The sequence below is a fragment of the Parasteatoda tepidariorum genome, chromosome 7, assembly GCF_043381705.1.
Source record: "Parasteatoda tepidariorum isolate YZ-2023 chromosome 7, CAS_Ptep_4.0, whole genome shotgun sequence".
NCBI classification, from domain to species: domain Eukaryota; kingdom Metazoa; phylum Arthropoda; class Arachnida; order Araneae; family Theridiidae; genus Parasteatoda; species Parasteatoda tepidariorum.
Window position 1 is genome coordinate 46590700 of NC_092210.1, and position 21088 is coordinate 46611787.

Sequence of the window (21088 nt, forward strand, 5' to 3'; positions counted from 1 at the left end):
TTACTGTTATGTATTTCATGCGCCCCACGTTTTTCGTTTTTCAATTTTTTTCTTAATTATTATTCTCCACTACTAAAACGTGGTTTTTAAAAATATTACTTTTTATTTTGAATTTTTTTTTATAAATTAAGTAGCATATTGAAATTACTTTTTCTATTACAGTATTGTTGTAGATACAACCCAATGTATCGAGGAAATTCTTCAGACATGTGGAGAGCAGCCATTCTCCCTCGTAAAAGAAATATTTGGCGATGTCGTTAAACTTGGAGTCAATGCTTACTGTCACCCTGCTTTTAGGGATAAATCCTTTATTGAACCACCTTCAACTATTGTGCCATACGAAGAGCGAATGAAGCACTTTACAGACATAACTCCAATGCCTGGAAAACATCCATATCCGCAATTCGTCAAAGGATACCGTAAAGGAAATGCAGCTGTGATGTCACAGAATATTTTGAGCATCATTGCCAGTGTCGCAATCAGCATATTTCTCTTCCATCAGTACTAGTACAGAAAATGACCATCAATTTCAATGTACTGATTTCAGTTTTGTAAAATTTGTTGCGACACTTATTTTTCATTCATAAATATCGTTGACATACCAGTCTCAAGGATTTGAGGCTTTCTTTCTTTCAATTGAGATTTCAAAAATATATATTTTTTTTTGTTACTTCAATCTTTATACAATAAAAAGTATCACCTTTGACTCATCAGAAATTCGGCTTTTTTATTGTCAAAGTTGTACCTGTATTATGCAAGAAGTTAAAAAAAAAAACAAATATATATATATATATTATAGAAAGCTGTGCAATTTTTGTTGATTAGTATTTTGGAAATTTAGTTTAGTTTAAGATAGAAAATGTTTTGCATTCTACATTAGAGAACTTATAAGATCATTCTCTGAAGCTTATAAATTCAATATTTTTTTTTTTCATTGCGTTCACTAAATTGTCTGCTTCAAATGTTAATTGGAAGTGAAATTTATGAATTAATGAAGAGCTCCATGACAAAACCAAGTAGTAATCCAAAAGGATAAAGTGAATAGTAAACTTGTCTACTTGTGTCACAATTATATGATAAATAGAAGTTGCAACTAATTACTCAAAAGATAATTGATGCTGTTATTAAGTTGAATATGTTAAAAAGGAAAAAAAAAAGAACTATTCAGCTATTAATTAAACAAAATGAATACTTTTAGTAAAGAGAAATAACCATGATAAAAGGGAATGTTAAGTTTCATGATGTTCTTTTCATTTTTTCTTAAAAACATTGTCATGTATTGTACTTCTTCATTCCTGTATATATATGAGAATAAATATTTTTTTACCATTGTTCCTATTGTTTTAAAATAAATTTTGTTTAGTTTTAAAAAAATTGTACTAACTATATTCTGAAAAAAAGCCAATTTATTTATTATTTGCTTATTACTTATTATAAGAGCAAAGAATCAGTCTTAAAAATTGGACAATTTAATTTGAATTCTTCAATGGAAAGCACATAATTTTTCCAATGATATAAGTATCTACTGGAAAAATAACATTCATCCCTAAACATTTAAAAAAGTTTAAATACATTTTAAAACAGTTTCACGTAATTGATAGAATTGCTTACAGCTTAATATCCTTTGTTTTTATTGAGGAAAAAATTATTCAAACTAAACCCTATCTGAAGGCTCAATAATAATAAAAAGAACACATAAATAATTTTTAGAGCATTTGAATATACAGTTAAAAAACATAGTGTAAAAATATAAACAATTCCAACAAACTGTTAAAATACATAGTTCAAGTGTTTCTGTCTTCTTTTTTTTGACTGCTTTAAATGAAGAGACCATTTTTTATTGATTTTATAATAATTAAAATAATCATCAAATAATTCAAAAGTACATAATGAGATTTAGGTCAGTAGAAAATAAATAAAAGCCCTAATGGCTCAGGGGATAGAGCGCTCGCCTCCCAATAAGGTGCCCTGGGTTCAAATGCCAGCGATGGTTGTTGGATGTGAATACCATGTCCGGCTCTCATCGACCACAGTGCTGACGAAAAATATCCTCCTAGACGGATCATGGGTTAGAGTCCCATTGTCGTCAGGTTAACCAAAAGAGGATTTTCTCTCCATGTAACACAAATACAAGTGAGTTTCATCAAAAAGTCCTCCATGAAGGCAAAGTTCTGAAGAAAAAAAAACCGACTGAAAAAATATCAAGAACGTTCATCTTAAGAAAAAGAAAAAAAATACTAGGGAGTGTTTTAAAAAAACATAGGATCGATTGCACTTTTCTTTTGAATTAAAATAACCACTCCTAATGTGTGGAAAATGTACACTAACTGATATGTGACCAGTCAACACGTTAAAAAAAATTTAAAGAAATAACTCAAAAAGTACAATTTGTTCTACCCAAATATCATTCAGGAATATTTTATTGCAAAAGAATAATAAGCCAGAATACTTTTAATTTCAAAGTTACTTTGTTCAGAATACTGACGACACTGGATGACTTATTTTAGTTACACATCAAGGTATAGAAAATTTTTCTTTTAATTAACTCTATAAATACAATACATGAATTAACATTATAAAAAGCTTGTCTTAAAAAAAGAGCAAAAATGTTTCATTCAAGGGCAGCAGAAAAACAATTAAATGATATTCAAGTTAAATTAGTTCATGATTTACCAGAAAAAATTATAGTAAAATTTAAATCCATAGTATAACTATAATTTATTTTATTTAAATAAATTATAAATAGGCATTCATAAAGGTGAGTATCAATTTGTTTATAAAAGAAGATACACGAAATTCAAGATAATTGTAGAAATTAATATTATTTTTACAATTATATTTATATATTTTTTTTTCTCCTTCATTATTAGGAAAATGAATAGAATTTTAATTACAACCTTTCACAAGTTCTTATTCATTTTTTGTTTCAACTAATACCTGATATGATTATTTCTATAGAAAAATAGAATGTAACTATGTGTACATAAAGAGTAGTAAAAACCTATTTAGGTGGAATGCCTAAAAATATTTTGTATGTACAACAAAAATGCTATAAATCTATGTATTTAATGAACTTTTAAAAAATACTTTCAAAAACTTCATAACATTATGAATAAATAATAACCTATTTCTTTAATACATCTTTATTTTATAATAAGACATTGCAGCTAATTCTTTTTCATTTGCGACATAATCAAATAATTTGATTCAGTCTACAGCTAGAAGCAAAATATATCTATTTGATCCTATATATAACTTTTTATAAAATTTTGTAATTACCACATTATATCTGATAAAATACAACTATCTCAACTATCAAAAAGAGGAATTTGATTAACGATTATCCAAAAATTGAAACATATTCTAAACAAAGTACTTTATAGAAAAGCATTTTGATAAGCTGTAATAAATAACACTAAATTAATAAAATAGATAAATTTATAGATAGATTTAATAAAAAAATTATCCTTCAAAAAAAGAAAAATACAAATATGATTCGATTAGCAATCATTTTTATTTAATCTAGGTAAAGTTTTTTCATTGATAATTTTTTGGTTAATTTATTCATTTGAATTTCTTTTTTTTCTTTCTATTGTAAATATAAACAAATTTAAATTCATCAAATCTTATTGAAATTACTAAAGGTAGTTCTAACACTACGTTAAAAGTATTTTTCTTTTCTCTTGCCTTTTTTGTTTATTTTAAGTATAAATTTAAATGATTTTCAAACACAAAAATATACATTAAAAAAAAATCAGTATATTTCTTAGTAAAAATCAGTGTACCTAAATTATCTTTTTCGTCAACTATATTAATGACCCTTAAAATATCTATTAATGAACAACCATCATTATACAGTATGTCTCCAATAAAATAATAACACAAATTAATAATTATTTTTATAATAAGTGTTAAAGTTTATTTTGAAAAATACCAAAAACATGCTAGATTTCTTTGACTTGTTTTAATATTGATAATTTCACCAAATAACATTTTGCATGTTACCAAACATAGATTTGGATAAATATCATAATTAACAGTTTAATTTTTTTTAAGGTTGTAAAAAAAAAATGAGCCTGAATTAGGATTTATATTTGGATTAATAAAATCTAAAATTTGGATTTATAAAATCTGCTGCATGGATAATTTTAGCTTTATGACATATTAATCTATAGTAATTCCTCGAAATATAGTCCTGTAAGTAGTGTACAAATTGTAAATGTTTAAATAATGTGACCTAGTGTAGAAATAAAACAAGACACAATGCCTTTTAAGCTGCTTTAAAAAAATGAGAACAAAATAATGTGCACATAATCCAATGAAGCATGAATGATGACAAAACAATAATTTAATCAATACAAAATGCATATATACGATACATCCTGTAAAAGTCTTGTAAGACTTTATGATTTTCAATGTTTATTTATTTATTTTTTAAGTTTTCAGAAATTTAAAAGAATAACAATTTATTTTTAGCATGTACAACATATCTCTGGAATTATTAAAACCATGTCATGATATTGCAATCCTAGAAAAACAAATAAAAACATATAAGTAAATTTTATTGACAAAATTATTAAATTATTTTATTTTATTAACAAAAATCTTAAACATATGCATTTTTTTAACAAGAGTTCATTTTATACATCATATTACTGATTAATATAATTCTAATAGAACAATCATCATGTCTAAATGTATTAAAAAAAGGTAAAATTTAAGGAATATTCTATGTTTGAAGAGGCCAATATTGATAGCAGAACAGATAGTAAAATAAATTACTGGAAAAACCTTGGAAAGGGTTGGAAAAATGATAAATAGTTGCCAAAACTCAACAACTTGATATTGCAGAATTATTTTGAATCAAATGCATCAAGGGAAAATAGGAAAAGAAGATATAGCTAAAAAATTATCACAAAATTACTAAAAACTAAAATATAGAAAATCCATACTAACTGATACAGAATTTTCCTAGAAACTAAAAAACATTTTTTAAAGTAACATTTCTATTCTTGGTTTAATGAGTTTCTTTAATAGAATTTTGAGTACCACTACAAATAAATAATTTAAATGCTTTATACAACAAAAAAAAAGAAAGAATATGTAAGTACTAAAAAAGTCAGTGCTTGCAAAATTTTAAAAAAATTCAACTTGTTTCTAAGATTTTGCTGTGGGACAATACAAATTTCGGTGGATATGTAAAACTATCAATATTGATTAAACATAAGAAACTAAAATACTACTGACACTTACTCAAATCAGGAGATGCAGTAGATGAAAAGATGCGATGAAATTAAATCAACAATTGTCAAGAAGTTGATGTCGTTGGGATAGGAGATGCTTCCTCAAGCGTAGCATTGCCATTCATAACATACGATGTACCAAGTCCGTACAGATGTCCGCAGTACTTAGCATCATCAATGTTATCCTCAAAGAACATCTAAAAAATAATACACATTTCAATGATATTTTTTAAAGAAAAAGTTTTTAAAAACTCCAAAGTTTATAATAATATTAAATGAATTATTTAAGTTGTATAGTAAATTTAGACTCATATTCCAATCGTAAGATCAATAATCTAAAAAGATTTCAACATCATCAAAGCAAAATAGTGAAAATACATCGCATCACAAGACATCACTCATTTTTAGGTTATGGGGGCGCCCGAACTTTTTGAGTGAAGGGCCACTTAAACAACAGGTAGATTAATGAAGGGCCGCACACATATTTATTCCTGCTAGTTGCAAACATGATAATTTTTATAGAAACATTAGTGTCCTAAGCACTAAGTATTTTTATCAGTAAACTTAATAACATATTTGCAGAAAATTAAATACTTTGAATTGTTTGAATTTATTTAAAACTAAACAGAACGGATACTTTCCTTTAAAAAAACTTTTTCCAATAATTAATTAACCACACACACACACACACACACACATATATATATATATATATATATATACATATATATATACATATATACATATATATATATATACATATATATATATATACATATATATATATATATATATATATACATATACATATACATATATACATATATATANGAACTATTTCTTATAACTCCAACCACAAAGATGTTTACAGAATGAAAGTGCAAAAAATATACGCCTTTTATAGTGTTATAAATTTGAATTAAATATTTTAATTAAAGAAAGTTTATAATGTTTAAAAAAAATTAAAATAAACTTCTTTATCGCCTTTTGAAGCTCCTTTGGGCCATACATCAACAGTCGGCAGGCCGCACGTGGCCCTCGGGCCCCAGGTTGTGCACCCCTGTTCCATTAAAGTACACAAAAAAATAATTTTAAAGGAAATTGTTTACAACCTTCAATTCAGGGCATGATATTTCATTCGCCATCAGCAACCGAATAATTAGGACTGCCAAATAAGTTTTTTCTTATTAAAATGTTGTGTTTTAAATCAAACTATGATATTTTTCCTTGAGTTGTGAGCTTTTAGTTGACTAATATTAAAAATGGGGAGCAATGGTTTCACACTTTAAGAGAGAGGTTAATTAAATTTTGTTATTAATTTATTAGATTAATTAACTACAATCTATGCTAGTGTTTAAACTATCTTTGCTTTCATTTAAATCCAAATTTCTTTAACAATTAGATGTTGTGTTGACAAAAGGTAGCCAAAATTCAAGTTCATGTTTGCTTCGCTAACATTGATTAACATTTTAGTTCTCTTCTATGAGTGATCACATCACCTTACGAGAGGCTTCAGCTGTAACAAGAGACTGAAGACAGCTTACAGAAACTCTTTAATAATAAGACACTCAATGATTTGCACAAAATTTCTATTAATTTATCATCTCCCAATTAGCCAAGCCTGAAACTGACAAATGGCATTTTAGTGTCCAAAGGCAACAGTATACAAAAATTAAGTGTTAAAAGTACGGGAATATTTCTGATATTTCTTTTTTAATAACTTTTAATGATATATAGGTAATATTGGAACCACCTTAAAAATTTTTTTAAGCTAATATCAGAATTTTTTGAGCAATAAATGTGTTTCAGTTTTTTTATTTTCTATATTCTTTAATAGTTCTGGTCACCAAAATTTCTTTTATGATACATTTGTTAACATTTTGAAAATTATTTATATTTTTCCTGAAAATATTGGAGAGCAAAACTTTAGTCTCATGAGAGCCTTAGAGATGAAATCTGATGTCCTGATTTAATTAATCAAGGAAAAAAATGATCTGAGATTTAAAATCATACCATTAACAATAACTCTATTTATATTAATATTTACATAGTTTCCCCAAAATAATTCAAAGAGCACTTCTGAAAGCATCTATCTTTTAAAAGGGTTGAGAAAAACAACCTCAACTTTTGGACCTCAGAAGAATGCCCTTAACCCCCATTATGAAAAAAAAAATAATAATAACCTTGAGACTCAAAGCAAAGTGTTAATTTTAAACTATTCATGCTTTTTTGCAGGAGAGAATCATCTGCACCTTAAAACTGACAAAAAGCTAAAAAACTGAATTATTAAAAAAAAAAATGTCAATCAGGCAAGATGTTTCCACCTAGATGAAAATTCTTCAAATTAATGCAAAATTCTTAATTTTAGAATATTTTTTTTAATTCAAACAACACAGCGTTGGAGGAAATAACTTTTCACATTTTTAAAAAATATGACACGAATGCAACACAAATTATTTCATTTGAAAATTAAATTTTTTTTAAATCATTTTGCAGAAAAAACTATTCAAAACTAAAAATAGGTAATTAATTGAAACTAAATCTTTTTAATTATCAGTATATGAGGATTAGATGATGAACAAAATAAATAAAAAGTCTATGAATTTAAGATACACCAGCTTTGATAAGAAAGAAATAAAACAAATTTAAAATTAATTATTAATATTTTCACTTTCTTTTATACAATGAAATTATTTAATGCACTGAAATTAAAAAATGAAGAAACATTAAATACAACACATGTTATATTTTACCTCTCTCATTTTGAAAAATGTGGCACCAGTTAAAAGACTATCACTTCCAGCCTGATGTTGAGGACCAATTCTTTCTAGCTGGAAATCAAAATTCAATTATAAATAAAAAATAGTAATAATTTTTTTTTAATGCAAAATGAATGCTACACTATAAAAAAGTAAAAATTTTGAATGCACGCAGTTTCCTTGTTAATCAGACAATAACGTAACTAAAAACTATTCATTGACAGAGAAAAAGAATAAAAAAATCACCCTATATACCTGTTAGAAAATTTATTAAATATATAAAATTAAACTTAATTTTCACAAGAAAAAATTGCTTGTAATATATTAATATACTAGTGCAAAACATGCAAGGAAAAATTTACAAATTCTATATTTTTTAAAATGCTTTAAGTATTCAATTTTCAAAAGATAGTAAGCTCACATCAAGAAGTCAGGTATAGTATATATCAGGGGTTTCCAACTTACATGAGGCCGGGGGTCTCAATTAAAAACACCAGTCAAATGGCGGACCGCAACTTTATCAAAATTTTATATATAGGACTCTTTTATGTTTGAAGGAACTTAAATATTACTGTCTGATTTTTATCAAGTTATACAAAACAAAAGTATTGAAATACAAATTAAATAAGAATATTTTTAAAAATATTTAATTGCATGCTAAAAAATTCTGGCTACAATTTACAAATGTAAATAATTTCCTCCAAAATGAGTGGTTTAAAAAAGTTAAATCAGAGAATTTTTCCTAGAAAATTTCTAATACACACACGCAGAGCCGCGATGGCTCAAGGGATAGAGTGTTCGACTTCCAATGAGGTGAGCTGGGGTTTGATACTGGCGATGGCTGGTCGATACGAATTCCGCATCCCGCTTGCACCAACCACAATGCTGACATAAAATATCCTCATTAGTCGACGGATTATGGGTTAGAGTCCCCTTGCTGCCAGGCTAATCGTGGGAGGTTCTCGTGGTTTTCCTCTCCATGTAATGCAAATGCAGGTAAGTTCCATCAAAAAACTCCTCTAAGAAAGCAAATTTCTCCCAATACTTGATCCAGGAGTTCCAGGTTCAAAATTACAAGGCTACGGAGTTGAACATTAGTAGTCGTACCCCCAAAAATTGGGTCAGCTGTTCAATGATGGTTATTAAATAAAATACATACATGATAAATTATATTCACAAAATACAAAAAAAATAAATAAATAAAAAAGAGCAACATACACGATTATTTTTGTATTTGAATAAATATTTTCTTGGAGTTCTTGGGCCACAAAAAAAGGCTTTGTGGGCCGGATGCGGCCCGCCAGTTGGTGACCACTGCTATATATTCTCCATTGAAGTTTTCTTTTCATACAATTATAAAAATTCATAAGATTTATATTTTCTTTCTTGAACTATTTCTTATAGAAATATTCTCAATATAGATTTTTAATCTTTTATCTATTTAAGCACCAGGAATAATGTTTTTAAATTTAAATTTACCAACAAAATAAAGAAACTTGAGTTCAACTTGAAAAAACTAAAAAACTTAATCATGCATGGTAAAAAAAGTAACCAGGATTATTTTTTTTTTATCAGCCCTAGGTTTTTGGAAAGAAAGCATTCAACAATTCCAGAAATTCAAAATACAGGAAATAAATGGAACATAAAAACCTAATAAATGCACAATAGACAAAAGTCTAACTTTCAAACTTATTTATTTAAAATTTGCGCTTCGTTCTACCTTTTAATATTATTTTACTACCAGGCAATGAAAACAAGAAAATTCAGAAAAGAAAGAAAAACAAGACAAATAAACCACAAAAAGATATAACTAAACAAAAAATTTTATTAAATATAACCAATTACATCTTAAAATCTATTTTTAAAGTTGATCTTAAGTACATGATAACTCTTTCGTTCTACTCTCAATCTAAATTTTTTTTTTATTTACTAGTTTTGTGCGTCTTATATCAAATTTTTGTGCTGTTTTTACTTGATAGAATTATGTTAACATAAAGAATCAATCTCATTTACTTAGTGCTCCTCACAGTAATGTATTTAACTTTGGCAATATTGTACAATATCACAAAAGAATTAGTATTAGAAAGAAGAAATAATTAATAGAAAGAAGTATTTGATATAATGTAATACAAGAAAACACTAATTTTCGCAGATATAATACCTTCATGGGTCGAAAAAGTACTAATATCTTTTAATGGTTAATTAGCATTATTGTTTAAAATTTTCTTTGTTATTTTATTGTTCTTTTCTTGTTTTCTTTGAGCATAATTTTTTTTTATGGTTTCAATGTACTTGCAGCTCATGCAGGATAAATTAAACATAAAACTTTTAAATAAAATGTATTGCTTTGTATTTTCGCCTTTCTAACAACCATAACGATTTATACACATCTGTATATTCAGCATAATTCATAAATATCTGTAAATTCCATAAGATGTATTTTCTATACATGCATTTTCCTAAATGACATGACTAAATAAAATAATTGTACACAGAAAAAAAATAAAGATTACTTCTAGTTGTTCTGCGACTTCTTGCAGGCCACCCTTCAAATTTTTACAGCTTTTCATTAAATATTTCACGTCATATATAGTTGGAAAGTAGATTCTCAGCAGTTCAAAAAATTCGGATTCTTCTGCAGGTAAATTTTGGTCGGTTAAGAGTTTTAACAGGTAACCAAAATCATACCCACTGAAAAGAACAGATTATAAAACTATAGAAACGTACATAAAAAAGCTAATTTTAAGCTATTATGAAAAAAATTTCATTTTTGAAAAAGAAACAATAAGCAAAAGAAACAATAAGCACTTTTTTTAAAAACCCCAATGAAAAAAGTACCTTTAAGGGCTTTTAAAAAACGAAAACAAGCACCTTTAAGCACTTTTCAAAAACGCTTCACGCCATGTTTCCCATTTAATGACACGTGGGGGAAATAATTTAATTGATTTTTTATAAATATAAATTTCTAGAAATATGTTAAGGGATAAAACAAATTTAAAATGAAACAACTTACATATTAATTTATACTACAGTGGGAGACAAAACAGAATATGCATATCAATTTTTTGACATAAATGGTTTGATATAGATATTATATAGCACATAATGAAATGAACTGTATTTATCAACTTTTAATAAATGCTTTGTTCTGAGAAACTGCTTCCAACAGCAGTAAAATAAATATAACTTTTTAATTTTCTCATAAAATATTGCAGACATACATGTTTTGTTCATTTAATATGAACGAGATAAAATTGCAAAACAACTAAATTACTTAGAAATAATTAAATTATTTTATTGTTTAGATTTCAAACGTAAAATATTCTATTAATTTCACTCAAATTACACAAAAAATTAAAAGATATTATTACTCACCTTGTGTATATAGTAAATATGATCAAATTTCAGAAATGTTAGACTTGGAACAAATTTATGATCCAGATTTAATAGAACAGAGAAAATTTTACCTTGTGATAGTGGAATTTTAACAATAATTTTATTAAATGCAAGAAATTTTTTTACAGCAAATAATTGTAGTAAATGAAACCCATTCTTTTATTGGCTATTTACAGTTACCATGAATTTTAAGATAGGTTATTTTACAATTTTCTTATAGAATTTTAAATCTTCAGTAAAAAATGCCAGATTACGAAAATCTTATATGCCAAACAAAATATCCAGACAATTATAGATTTTGACAACCAAGTGAGAAAACTGCAATGATATTAATTACCTATGGAAAGATATCCAATTTATATTTTCACATAAGACAACGCCAGATGTCATTAATATCTCAGCAAAGTGATAAGGGTTAATCCCATCTTCATCATGCTTCTTGAACTGAATACCAGAACTTGTCAATAAATCAATCGAGTCTTGAGCATACATATCTTCTCTAAAAGAAAAATTAAGACCATAATTAAACAGCTAATTTTTATAATTGTAAATAAAATTTTTTAAAAGCTTCTTTTTTTAAAGCTAATTTTCCTAATTGCAATAAAAAAGAAAATTATAAACATAATTACAATTTTCTGTAGAAAACAATTATTCATATAGTAATTAAGATTAATAAAACATTAGTTAAACAGAATAATAAATAATTAACAAAATAGAAAGGGGATATTATTCTAAGCATCTGTTTTAATCAAGCATTCTAATTAGAAAATATTACATATACAGATCAAAGTCATTTATTATATCCAATAAGACTGGGAACAGTTAAATTATATGTTATTAAAAATCAATCTAACATTAGTTACACATAGCAGGGTTTGTGATTTTTTTGATTTTTTTAAAAAAAATCAAAAGAATCAGATTTTTTTGATTTTTATTCAAATACACTGTAAGAACTTTAATTTATGATTAAAAAAAGTTATAAATGTTTAATCAAATTAACCTAATATTAAAACTATGTTGTAACAATATTTTAGAAGCTCTAACTAAAATAATTTTTCATTATAATACATGGCTTTGAATGCATAGCAACCATTTTGAAACAAATGCATGATTAAAATTTAAAGACTAGATGAAATAGAGAATTTAAAGAATACTTCAGGGGTCTGTCTGGGTTTTTCTGAGAGGTACCTATTTTGTGAAAATTAAAAATTATATTAAAAAATCAGCACAAATATAGCAAAAATATGGATTCATCGTTTCTTACGAGACACAAAAATAAAATTTTAAGAAAAAGTATTTTGTGTAACTATTTTATCGTTTTTCCTAAAGTTGAATTTGTGAAGGTACCGCTAAACGGTAGTAAATTCGGCCTGGACAGACCCCTGTAAATGCTATTATTTTGCTCCTTCCTACCACCTCAATTAGAAAACAAATAACCCTACACTCCTACTTGTTATTTATCATTAGAATCACAAGCACATAAGTCGGATGACTGGCGAAATTACTTCGGTCACTGAAAACAATATATTTCATAGGATAATAAAAATATTTTAAAAGCATATTTAACATTTAAAATGTCTTAATTACATATGCCTTGAAAATCTGACAAGAAAAATATGAAATCCATTTTCATAATATGAAAAAGATAATCATTAAAATAAGTATTAAACAGAAAACATTATGTCTATTGAAAATAGAACTAAAAGTTTATGGATTTAATTTTAATACAGAACATTACATTACTATTTCATTAAACAAACAGTCAGTTGNATTTATCAGCTTCTAATGCAAATGGGATCATCATTTGAAAATCTTAGCAATTTAAATAAATAAATACATAAGAATTTAAATATATAAGTATTTAAATAAATAGATAAACAAATATATAACTATTTAAATTAACAAAACAAATGTCATACTTGTCAACTTGGCAGCATAATTTAATTTTCTTGGCAGTATTATTTGATGACCTATGTGTTATTTAATCCAGAAATTGAAATGTTTTTAAGTTCACGTAAAAAAAAATTTGTAAATAATGCAAGTGAAATTTTTCATATCAAGCAAAAAATAAAACATGTGGATCATCATTTGAAAATCTTAGCAATTTAAATAAATAAATACATAAGAATTTAAATATATAAGTATTTAAATAAATAGATAAACAAATATATAACTATTTAAATTAACAAAACAAATGTCATACTTGTCAACTTGGCAGCATAATTTAATTTTCTTGGCAGTATTATTTGATGACCTATGTGTTATTTAATCCAGAAATTGAAATGTTTTTAAGTTCACGTAAAACAAATATGTTAATAATGCAAGTGAGATTTTTCATATCAAGCAAAAATCAAAACATGTGGAACATCATTTGAAGATCTTAGCAATTCAAATAAATAGTACATAAATATTCAAATAAATAGATAAATAAATATATAACTATTTAAATTTAACAAAACCAAAGTCATACGTAAGATTGAACTTGAAATTAAATTGCCATGTTGTGAATCCTGGAGGAGATTTTCCATTTTCATCCATAAATGTCAATCCTAGTTGTATGATTTTCAACAAATCAACATTACACCTTAATAATTGATATTGGTAATCTGCTGTACTCCTGAACTCCCCAATCGGCCGAGCTACTACTCCAGGAAACTCTGTGTCCTGAAACAAATGAGAAATGCATAAGTATTAAACATGTCTCTTTTCTGTAGGTAACTTGATTTTCAGTCATTGTATAAATAAATTGAAAATATTTTCTATACTTATATTTTAACTAACTGTTAATTTAATAACTTAAATTTGCTATTATTATATATTTCACAGCTATATAATTAAATCTGGCAGTGGCTTTTTTTCCGAAAAAAAAATTAGGGTATTTGCTATCATAGAAACCATAAATGATCCCTAAAGAATTTTGTGCTTTTTTTTTCTGTTGATACAGCAATTTGAATTTTGATCAAAAAAGTAGTTTCTTTTTTTTTTTGAAATACATGAAAAATAGCCACTAGAGAAAAAATATTTAGTGTATAGTCTATTCTTCTTTTTTCTTTTAATGTTTTAGAAACTGAATGAGACTTTACCTTAACATAGTTAAAAATGAATGTAATTATAATATTTTGTTATATTAGAGTAAAAAAAAATAGAACCAAGTTTTAACAGAAAAATATTGCTTTTTAAAGAATCTAAAAATTTTTTAAATATCAAATGATTACTTTGTTTAAAAATAAGTAACAATGACAATCTAAAAGGCAGCTATTTATAGTAGTTTTTAAAGAGAATTTTATTTTAAATCTAAGTTGCACACATTGAGCAGTAAATACTGTGAAATGGCTGATCTTAAAAAATCATTAAAAAATTAGAATTTATCTAAATATTTTCCAACTAGTTTGTAATAAATCAGCAATAGTAGAATGTTAAACTTTTGCTTCATTTACTTAAAACTTCTTTTTTTGAAAATTGCATTTTACTTTTAAATGGACAAACATACAAACTACTCAAAAGGATCTCTAAAATACAAAGGTCCCACTTACTTTCAAAATTTTTTATCAGTTTTCATATCAGGTTCAAACAATTTTTGTGTATATATATATGTGTATATAAAAACACAGATAAGAAAAAAGTATCAGGTAAGAAACAAGTTTTATAGCAAGTAGACACAAATATCATTTTATATAAAAAAATTTCTCTGGAGATCCATAAGCAATTTTTTGTTTTAATTGATAAAACAAGAAGCACAGTAGTTATTTTACTTCACAATGTCCAAGAAAAAAAAAATTATTTCTCAGAAGTTAAAATTGCATTTTTCTGTAAATTTTAAAAGTAAAGAATGAGATGGTTTGTAAAATCCTTTTGTTTTAATACATTAAAGTAGAGCAAATTCAAGAGACAAATAATTTTACATAAATTGGACAATCATGGTAACACTGACGTGGACAATAAGAGAAAGAATAAAAAAGCACTGAACACTTTCAGAATGCTTTTCATGGTTTTTAAAACTACAATGTTTGAATATGAAATTGTTTATTCATATTTAAAATCAATTAAAAATTTAAAGATTCTATTCAATTAAAATTTTAAAGATTCAAAGCAACAGTGAAATCTGTTTCACTACTTGACAATGAAACAGCGAAATCAACAAAGCAGATGACAAAAACAACAAAATAGAAGCCTTTCAAACAAAATAAACAACACAACATGGATCTATACTATAAATCCAGTACCAAGCTATTAAGAATAGATTTTAAAAAGATAAGTTAAAACGAAATCAGGCACAAATTGAGAAAATATGCCATCACAAACAGAGAATCGCATTAACTTGGTCATCAGAAGGAAAGAAGAGAAGGAAGCCAAGATCAACATGGTCAAGTATGGTGACCAATGAGAAAAACAATTTCAATTAGCAAAGTTGAAATGTTACCACAAGTAACACCCTAGATAGGAGAGGATGGAGGACAAAAATCTCATAAAGAACTTCCTGGCAAGGATAATGTATCGACAGTTATGAATAATACACTTTCAAGGTCCTTAACTCAAATTATTCAAGGACCCATACAGTATTACAGTTAATATACAAAAGTATACGTCAACCAGATTTTATAATTTCGTCAAAGCAGAAATTGTATATTTTCAAACACAATGCTTATTTGACAAAATAATAATATTAATAGTAATTTTATTTATCAGCTTCTAATGCAAATGGTTGACAACAGGGTTGGCAAGTTTTTGACACATGACGGTTTTTACCGGTTTATACCATGGTTTTTACCGTCATGTCAAAAACCCCTGTCAAAAATGTCAAAAACCCATAGTTTTGGTAAAACTGTATTTTTATTTGAGTTAAACTGCTTATAATTTAAAATTAATTCATTTTTGGGCAATAAAATTAGAAAAAAAGTTGTTAAAAGATATTTAAGAATAGATTTTTCCATTTTCCCAACATGATTATATCAAAACATACTACCATTTGAAGCAAAATAATAGGATACTAAACAAAATTTTCAACATTTCCAAGCATCATTTTGTTTGGCATATTACATTACCGAAGAATGTCAAGTCATTCTTGACTTAGAGTTTGTAGAAGTTACAAGTTTTGAAAGTTTTGTTTATCTTATTTCTAATATTTAAGAAATGCCAAATCTTAAATTCTTCTTTTCAGTTCTTGAATTTATTAATAGTTCAAAGCTTTTTTGTTTGTTTGTTTATTTCTAATAATTAAGAAGTGCAAAATTTTGAATCCTTCGCAAATCAAGCTATAATGATAAAAGTAAGTATCACTATTTTCAATAAGTAGGGTGACCCGGGGTAATTCACGATCACTCTGTTTCTGGGGTAAATAATGATCACCTAAGTTTTATCTTAAAAAAATGATTTTTTTTTAAATTTAAGACATGGGCAAGAATGCTTGTACACTTTATTAGAGTATAACTACATTTACTTAATAATAATTTTTTGTTTAATCTAACAAAATAAGTATCTTTTAAACTGCTTTCTGTATTTTCCATTTCAAAGATGGGTTTCAAAATGTGCACATTTCTGCAAAGATCCCCCTCCTTCTCTTAATAATAAATATTTTGAGTCACTTTCTTTTTCTTTGATATAAAAGTAGTGTAAGCTTTTGTTTAATTGTTTCACATCTACTGTAAACATTATAATTGATTATAGGAAACTATATCAAATGTTGCCCCCTACAGATGGGGTAATTATTGATCACTGGGGTAATTCCTGATCACTGTCATTTCTTCTTATAAATAGTATATAAAATAGCTAATAAATAGCTAATTGTCTTTTCTTAAATAACAGTTCATATTTATTAAGTGGAACAACTATAAAATATATTTTAACTGTCATCACAAAATTTGTTTTTAACGGTATACAAGACTGTATTCTGATTTGCACCATTTCTGGTTTGTCATACCTTGCTTCTATCTTAATTTTATGTGTGTACATTGTTAGAATAATTTTTAAGTTTATAAATTAGCTTAGTATAAATATGGTGAGAAATTATTAGCCTAAAAAGGATACTAAGCTTCTAGAAAGCAAAATTAGTGAATTTCTTTTAATGATTGAAAATGAAAATTTCAATGTGAGAGCTGCTGCCAGAGCTGTTGAGTTGACATACCTTACTTTACTTTACACTTTCACTTAATGAAGTTAAAAAATCCAGCAAAAGTAACCCATGAGGGAACTCTCTTATATTTCAGCAGAACATGAGAATGAGTTGGCTGATTGCCTAAAATGTATGGCATGATGCAAAGATTTTTGGAAAATTTAAAGTGTTAATCTTTCTTCTTGCTTTTAAATAAATAGTTTTATTAGCTGCTTAAACATATCTTTTTGGTTTATTTGTTTGATCTTGATGTCTTATTTGTTAATTACCATTATATAATTATTTTTAAACAGCCCCTTTACAATAAAAACTGGTGATCAGTAATTACCCCAGAAGTGATCAGGAATTACCCCAGAAATGATCAAGACCAGGGGTAATTCCTGATCACTAAAAACTTAAAATCTTTTAAATTCTAATTAGATTTTCAAACAAAAGAAGGTGGCATTGGACTCATCTCATATAGCCTCAAACTTCCAATAAATATTAAAACTCTATTTTGAATAGTTTTTTCACAAAATAGATGTTTGCGCTTTTTGATCAGGAATTACCCCAGGTCACCCTATATTACAATATTTCTATATGAATGTATATCCTTCTATAAGAATACATGTATATAGTTGCAAAATCAATAGCAATCATTTACAACATTCATTTATGAAGGCAATTATGTGAAAATAATATACTATCCGCTATATGCCATAAATTAAAGAAAACAGTAGGCTTTTGATGGTTTTTACCGGTAAAAACACGGTTTTTACCACTGTCATGTCAAAAACCAGTTTTTGACAGCAAAAACCCAACTCTGGTTGATAATTATATTGCTGCTTCAAATCACTTTGAAAAATTCCAATTGACATAAAGCGTGATTAGCACTAAAGCGTGATTTTAAAATTTTATGAACATGCGTAATTTTTAAAAATCACATTTATGCAAATCTAGATATATAATATATGTAAATCAAAATTACAAAAAAGGTGAAGTAAGTCCTGAAGATTGCATAAATCCCGCATCACAATTTGCAAATTGAAATCAAATTGCGGAGCATGTTTCTTAAATCGGAACAATATGAATAGCAAATGTTACAAAATGTAGGAGCTAACAAGATGTATATCATGATGTGAGATAAATCACTTTAATGTGAATTCTGTTACATGATTAGCTAATAATTTTCATGTGAATAGTGATCATTTTGATGTGACTCGAAAGTTGCTTAATTTAGAACAACTCTGTGTGATTCATAAATCATTTGGATGAGAATTGCAAGCATTAATTCTTAAATCTCTTTTAAGTGAATCACGATGCGTAAATCTTAAATCCTTCTAATACCATATAAACTACTTGAATGAGAATTGTGATGCACGATTCTGAAATTGCTTAAATACGTATCAAGTTACATGATTTAGAAATAACTTTAATTGAAATCATGATGCTTGTTTGATAAATCATTTTAATGTGAATCATGATGTGTGATTTATAAAATACCTTAATACGAATACTGATGAGTAATTTGCAAATCACTTTAAAGCAACATTTGATATATCATACATTAATTACTTTCTTTATATGAATTCCGATCCATAAATCAAGAATCAGTTTAATGTGAATCACGATTTTTATTCATAATTCATGAAATCTAGAACTAAATGTAAAAATCTGATTTTGTCTACAAATTAATGATCCTTCTTACAAAAATTAAAAAAACTAATAGGATAACAGTATTAACATGTCATAATAATGAAGTTAACACATTGGACAAATTTCTAAATCGAGGAAACGCTAGTTATCATTCAGAAACTATGACTACAAAAACTAAAATTTGTAAGAAATTTTTAGCTTTCTAAACATCAGAGATGAACAATAATCTGGAGTGAAAAATCTAGGAGAGAAAAATTTCGTATCCTCTTTGACCTCTTTACACTTCAGGATCAAAAATTGCATATACCAGAATTTCTATAATTTTCGTTTGAAATTATTTATTATTTTTTTGCTGCATTTTTTATCAAAAAGATAAGTATTATTTTAATTCCAAAAAAAATCCAGTACTTTTTAAGTACTCTATGACAGAATTCAAGGACTTTCAAGTACTGTGGGAACCCTGTTATTATACTGTTATGAACATACACTCAATAAAAGATTTAAAAACTTATTGATGACTAATTTTTTACGGATATTTTTCTTATTTTTGTTGGTTTTGAGAAATATCTCTACTTGGGAAAACTTAAAATACATCATAGATTACCAAAGCCCATCAAAAAATTTGGGGATTAAATTTGGAAACTGTCATAAATTTGAAATAAAAGTTCACACAACACAGATAAAATAATTATTGGCAAAGTTGAAAAGTGAGCTGATATAAAAATTAATTAGTTTTGTTATAACTTTAATTAGTTTTGTTTCTAATCTAATAAATCTTTACTTACCATGGCTACATATTGGTATTGTTGAACAACTTGACGGATTATCCTAAATTCATCCTCCATATTATGTGCCCACACATCACGAATACCGCACTGCTCATTTCGATCTTGAAGAGAATTACTGTTAACTGTTACAGGGCCAGATGCAGTAGGCATTATTCATATGCACTCAATGATTAAAACACAATTATAAACAATGATGAACTATTTAGATACTTTTCTTAACGTACATGTCCTAATGAACAAAATCTTTGCTTTCCACAGCTGAAAATAAAAATGATAAATAATATATAAAAAAGAAACTTTCTTAAGAAAAAAAATAAGAAATTATTGAAGAAGTTCAAAGGTAAAACTAATATATTTAAACACATTTTATATCTAAGGTAAATTAGTATCTCTCAATTCAAAATAATCAAATATTACACTACATCGCTAGTCAGCTAAGAAAAAATTTGTTTACAATTTAGTAATTAAAATATTAAATAGTAATTTGCAAAAATCATTTCTTTTTTCTCACATGAAATCTACTTAATTCAATAAAAACACACTAACAATTTATCGAAATCAATATCCCATCATTTCTAAGTTCATTAAATTTCTATAGTTTCGCTTTCAATCCAAATAAAATATAATTCAATATAATCTTTAAGGTCAAGTCGACCAGATGATACATAAAGAATGTTTTTTATACGTTTCACGACATACGAGATGACAAATTTTCAGAAAAATTTCTTTATCGCATACCGCGTACAAATTCTCCAAATAGAATGTATCATACTTATACAAAAACAACTAACTTTTCACTTACGATCTTATAACAGGCTTTTTAAGTCCAAGAAATCTACTTGTACACCAATAACTTAAATCTAAACACAGTGATTTCTTTGAGATCATAAGGTTACAAAGAATTGATATAAATTTATTATAAACAAAATTACATTATATAAAGTGCGAAATAGTTGATATACGAAGCAATATTATTTCCAATCAAATAAAATTGATCAAATCACCTAAACAAGATGTAGAGTAGACAAGACATGCAACCAGTTATTGCCATTTAATTTCAATAATATAATCGGGATTGCCATTTAAATTAAAATAAATATTTTTGTAGGATCAGTGCCTTGCTTTTGCGATCCCTAACTTTTAATCTAACGTTAATGA

General features: G+C 26.3%; 2 protein-coding genes across 5 annotated transcripts in view; one reads left to right on the top strand and one right to left on the bottom strand.

The window, feature by feature from the left end:
* LOC107456136 (uncharacterized) overlaps positions 1-1331 on the top strand; it is a 14717-nt gene extending 13386 nt beyond the window's left edge. Inside the window, exon 5 of the mRNA XM_016073920.4 lies at positions 163-1331. Coding sequence (XP_015929406.1) covers positions 163-508 — 346 coding nt within the window. The 3' untranslated portion in view covers positions 509-1331. The remainder of the gene's footprint in view (positions 1-162) is intronic.
* Positions 1332-4330: 2999 nt separating this feature from the next.
* LOC107456135 (CCR4-NOT transcription complex subunit Pop2) lies at positions 4331-21086 on the bottom strand. Of its 4 annotated transcripts, none has more exons than XM_016073918.2 (8): positions 20935-21086; positions 19928-20188; positions 13869-14062; positions 11736-11897; positions 10516-10693; positions 7997-8074; positions 5254-5440; positions 4331-4528 (listed from the first exon to the last, which is right to left on the bottom strand). In XM_016073918.2, the coding sequence occupies exons 2-7, from the start codon at positions 20078-20080 to the stop codon at positions 5309-5311; spliced, it is 897 nt and encodes a 298-aa protein (XP_015929404.1). In that variant the 5' UTR covers positions 20081-20188; positions 20935-21086; the 3' UTR covers positions 4331-4528; positions 5254-5308. The 4 variants fall into 4 exon arrangements, with proteins under 4 accessions (XP_015929404.1, XP_042901520.1, XP_015929403.1 ...); XM_043045586.2 differs by having other exon boundaries at positions 20863-21086; XM_016073917.3 differs by having other exon boundaries at positions 20733-21086.
* Positions 21087-21088: the final 2 nt, after the last annotated feature.

What these genes read in the sequence shown, in the direction of transcription:
- LOC107456135 (XM_016073918.2), bottom strand. Translation starts at nt 20,080, where the DNA reads ATGCCTACTGCATCTGGCCCTGTAACAGTTAACAGTAATTCTCTTCAA. An exon ending in AATACCAATATGTAGCCATG is followed by an intron (nt 14,063 to 19,927) that starts GTAAGTAAAGAT and finishes CATTTGTTTCAG; the next exon opens with GACACAGAGTTTCCTGGAGT. An exon ending in CATTTTTCAAAATGAGAGAG is followed by an intron (nt 5,441 to 7,996) that starts GTAAAATATAAC and finishes ATTATTTTTTAG; the next exon opens with ATGTTCTTTGAGGATAACAT.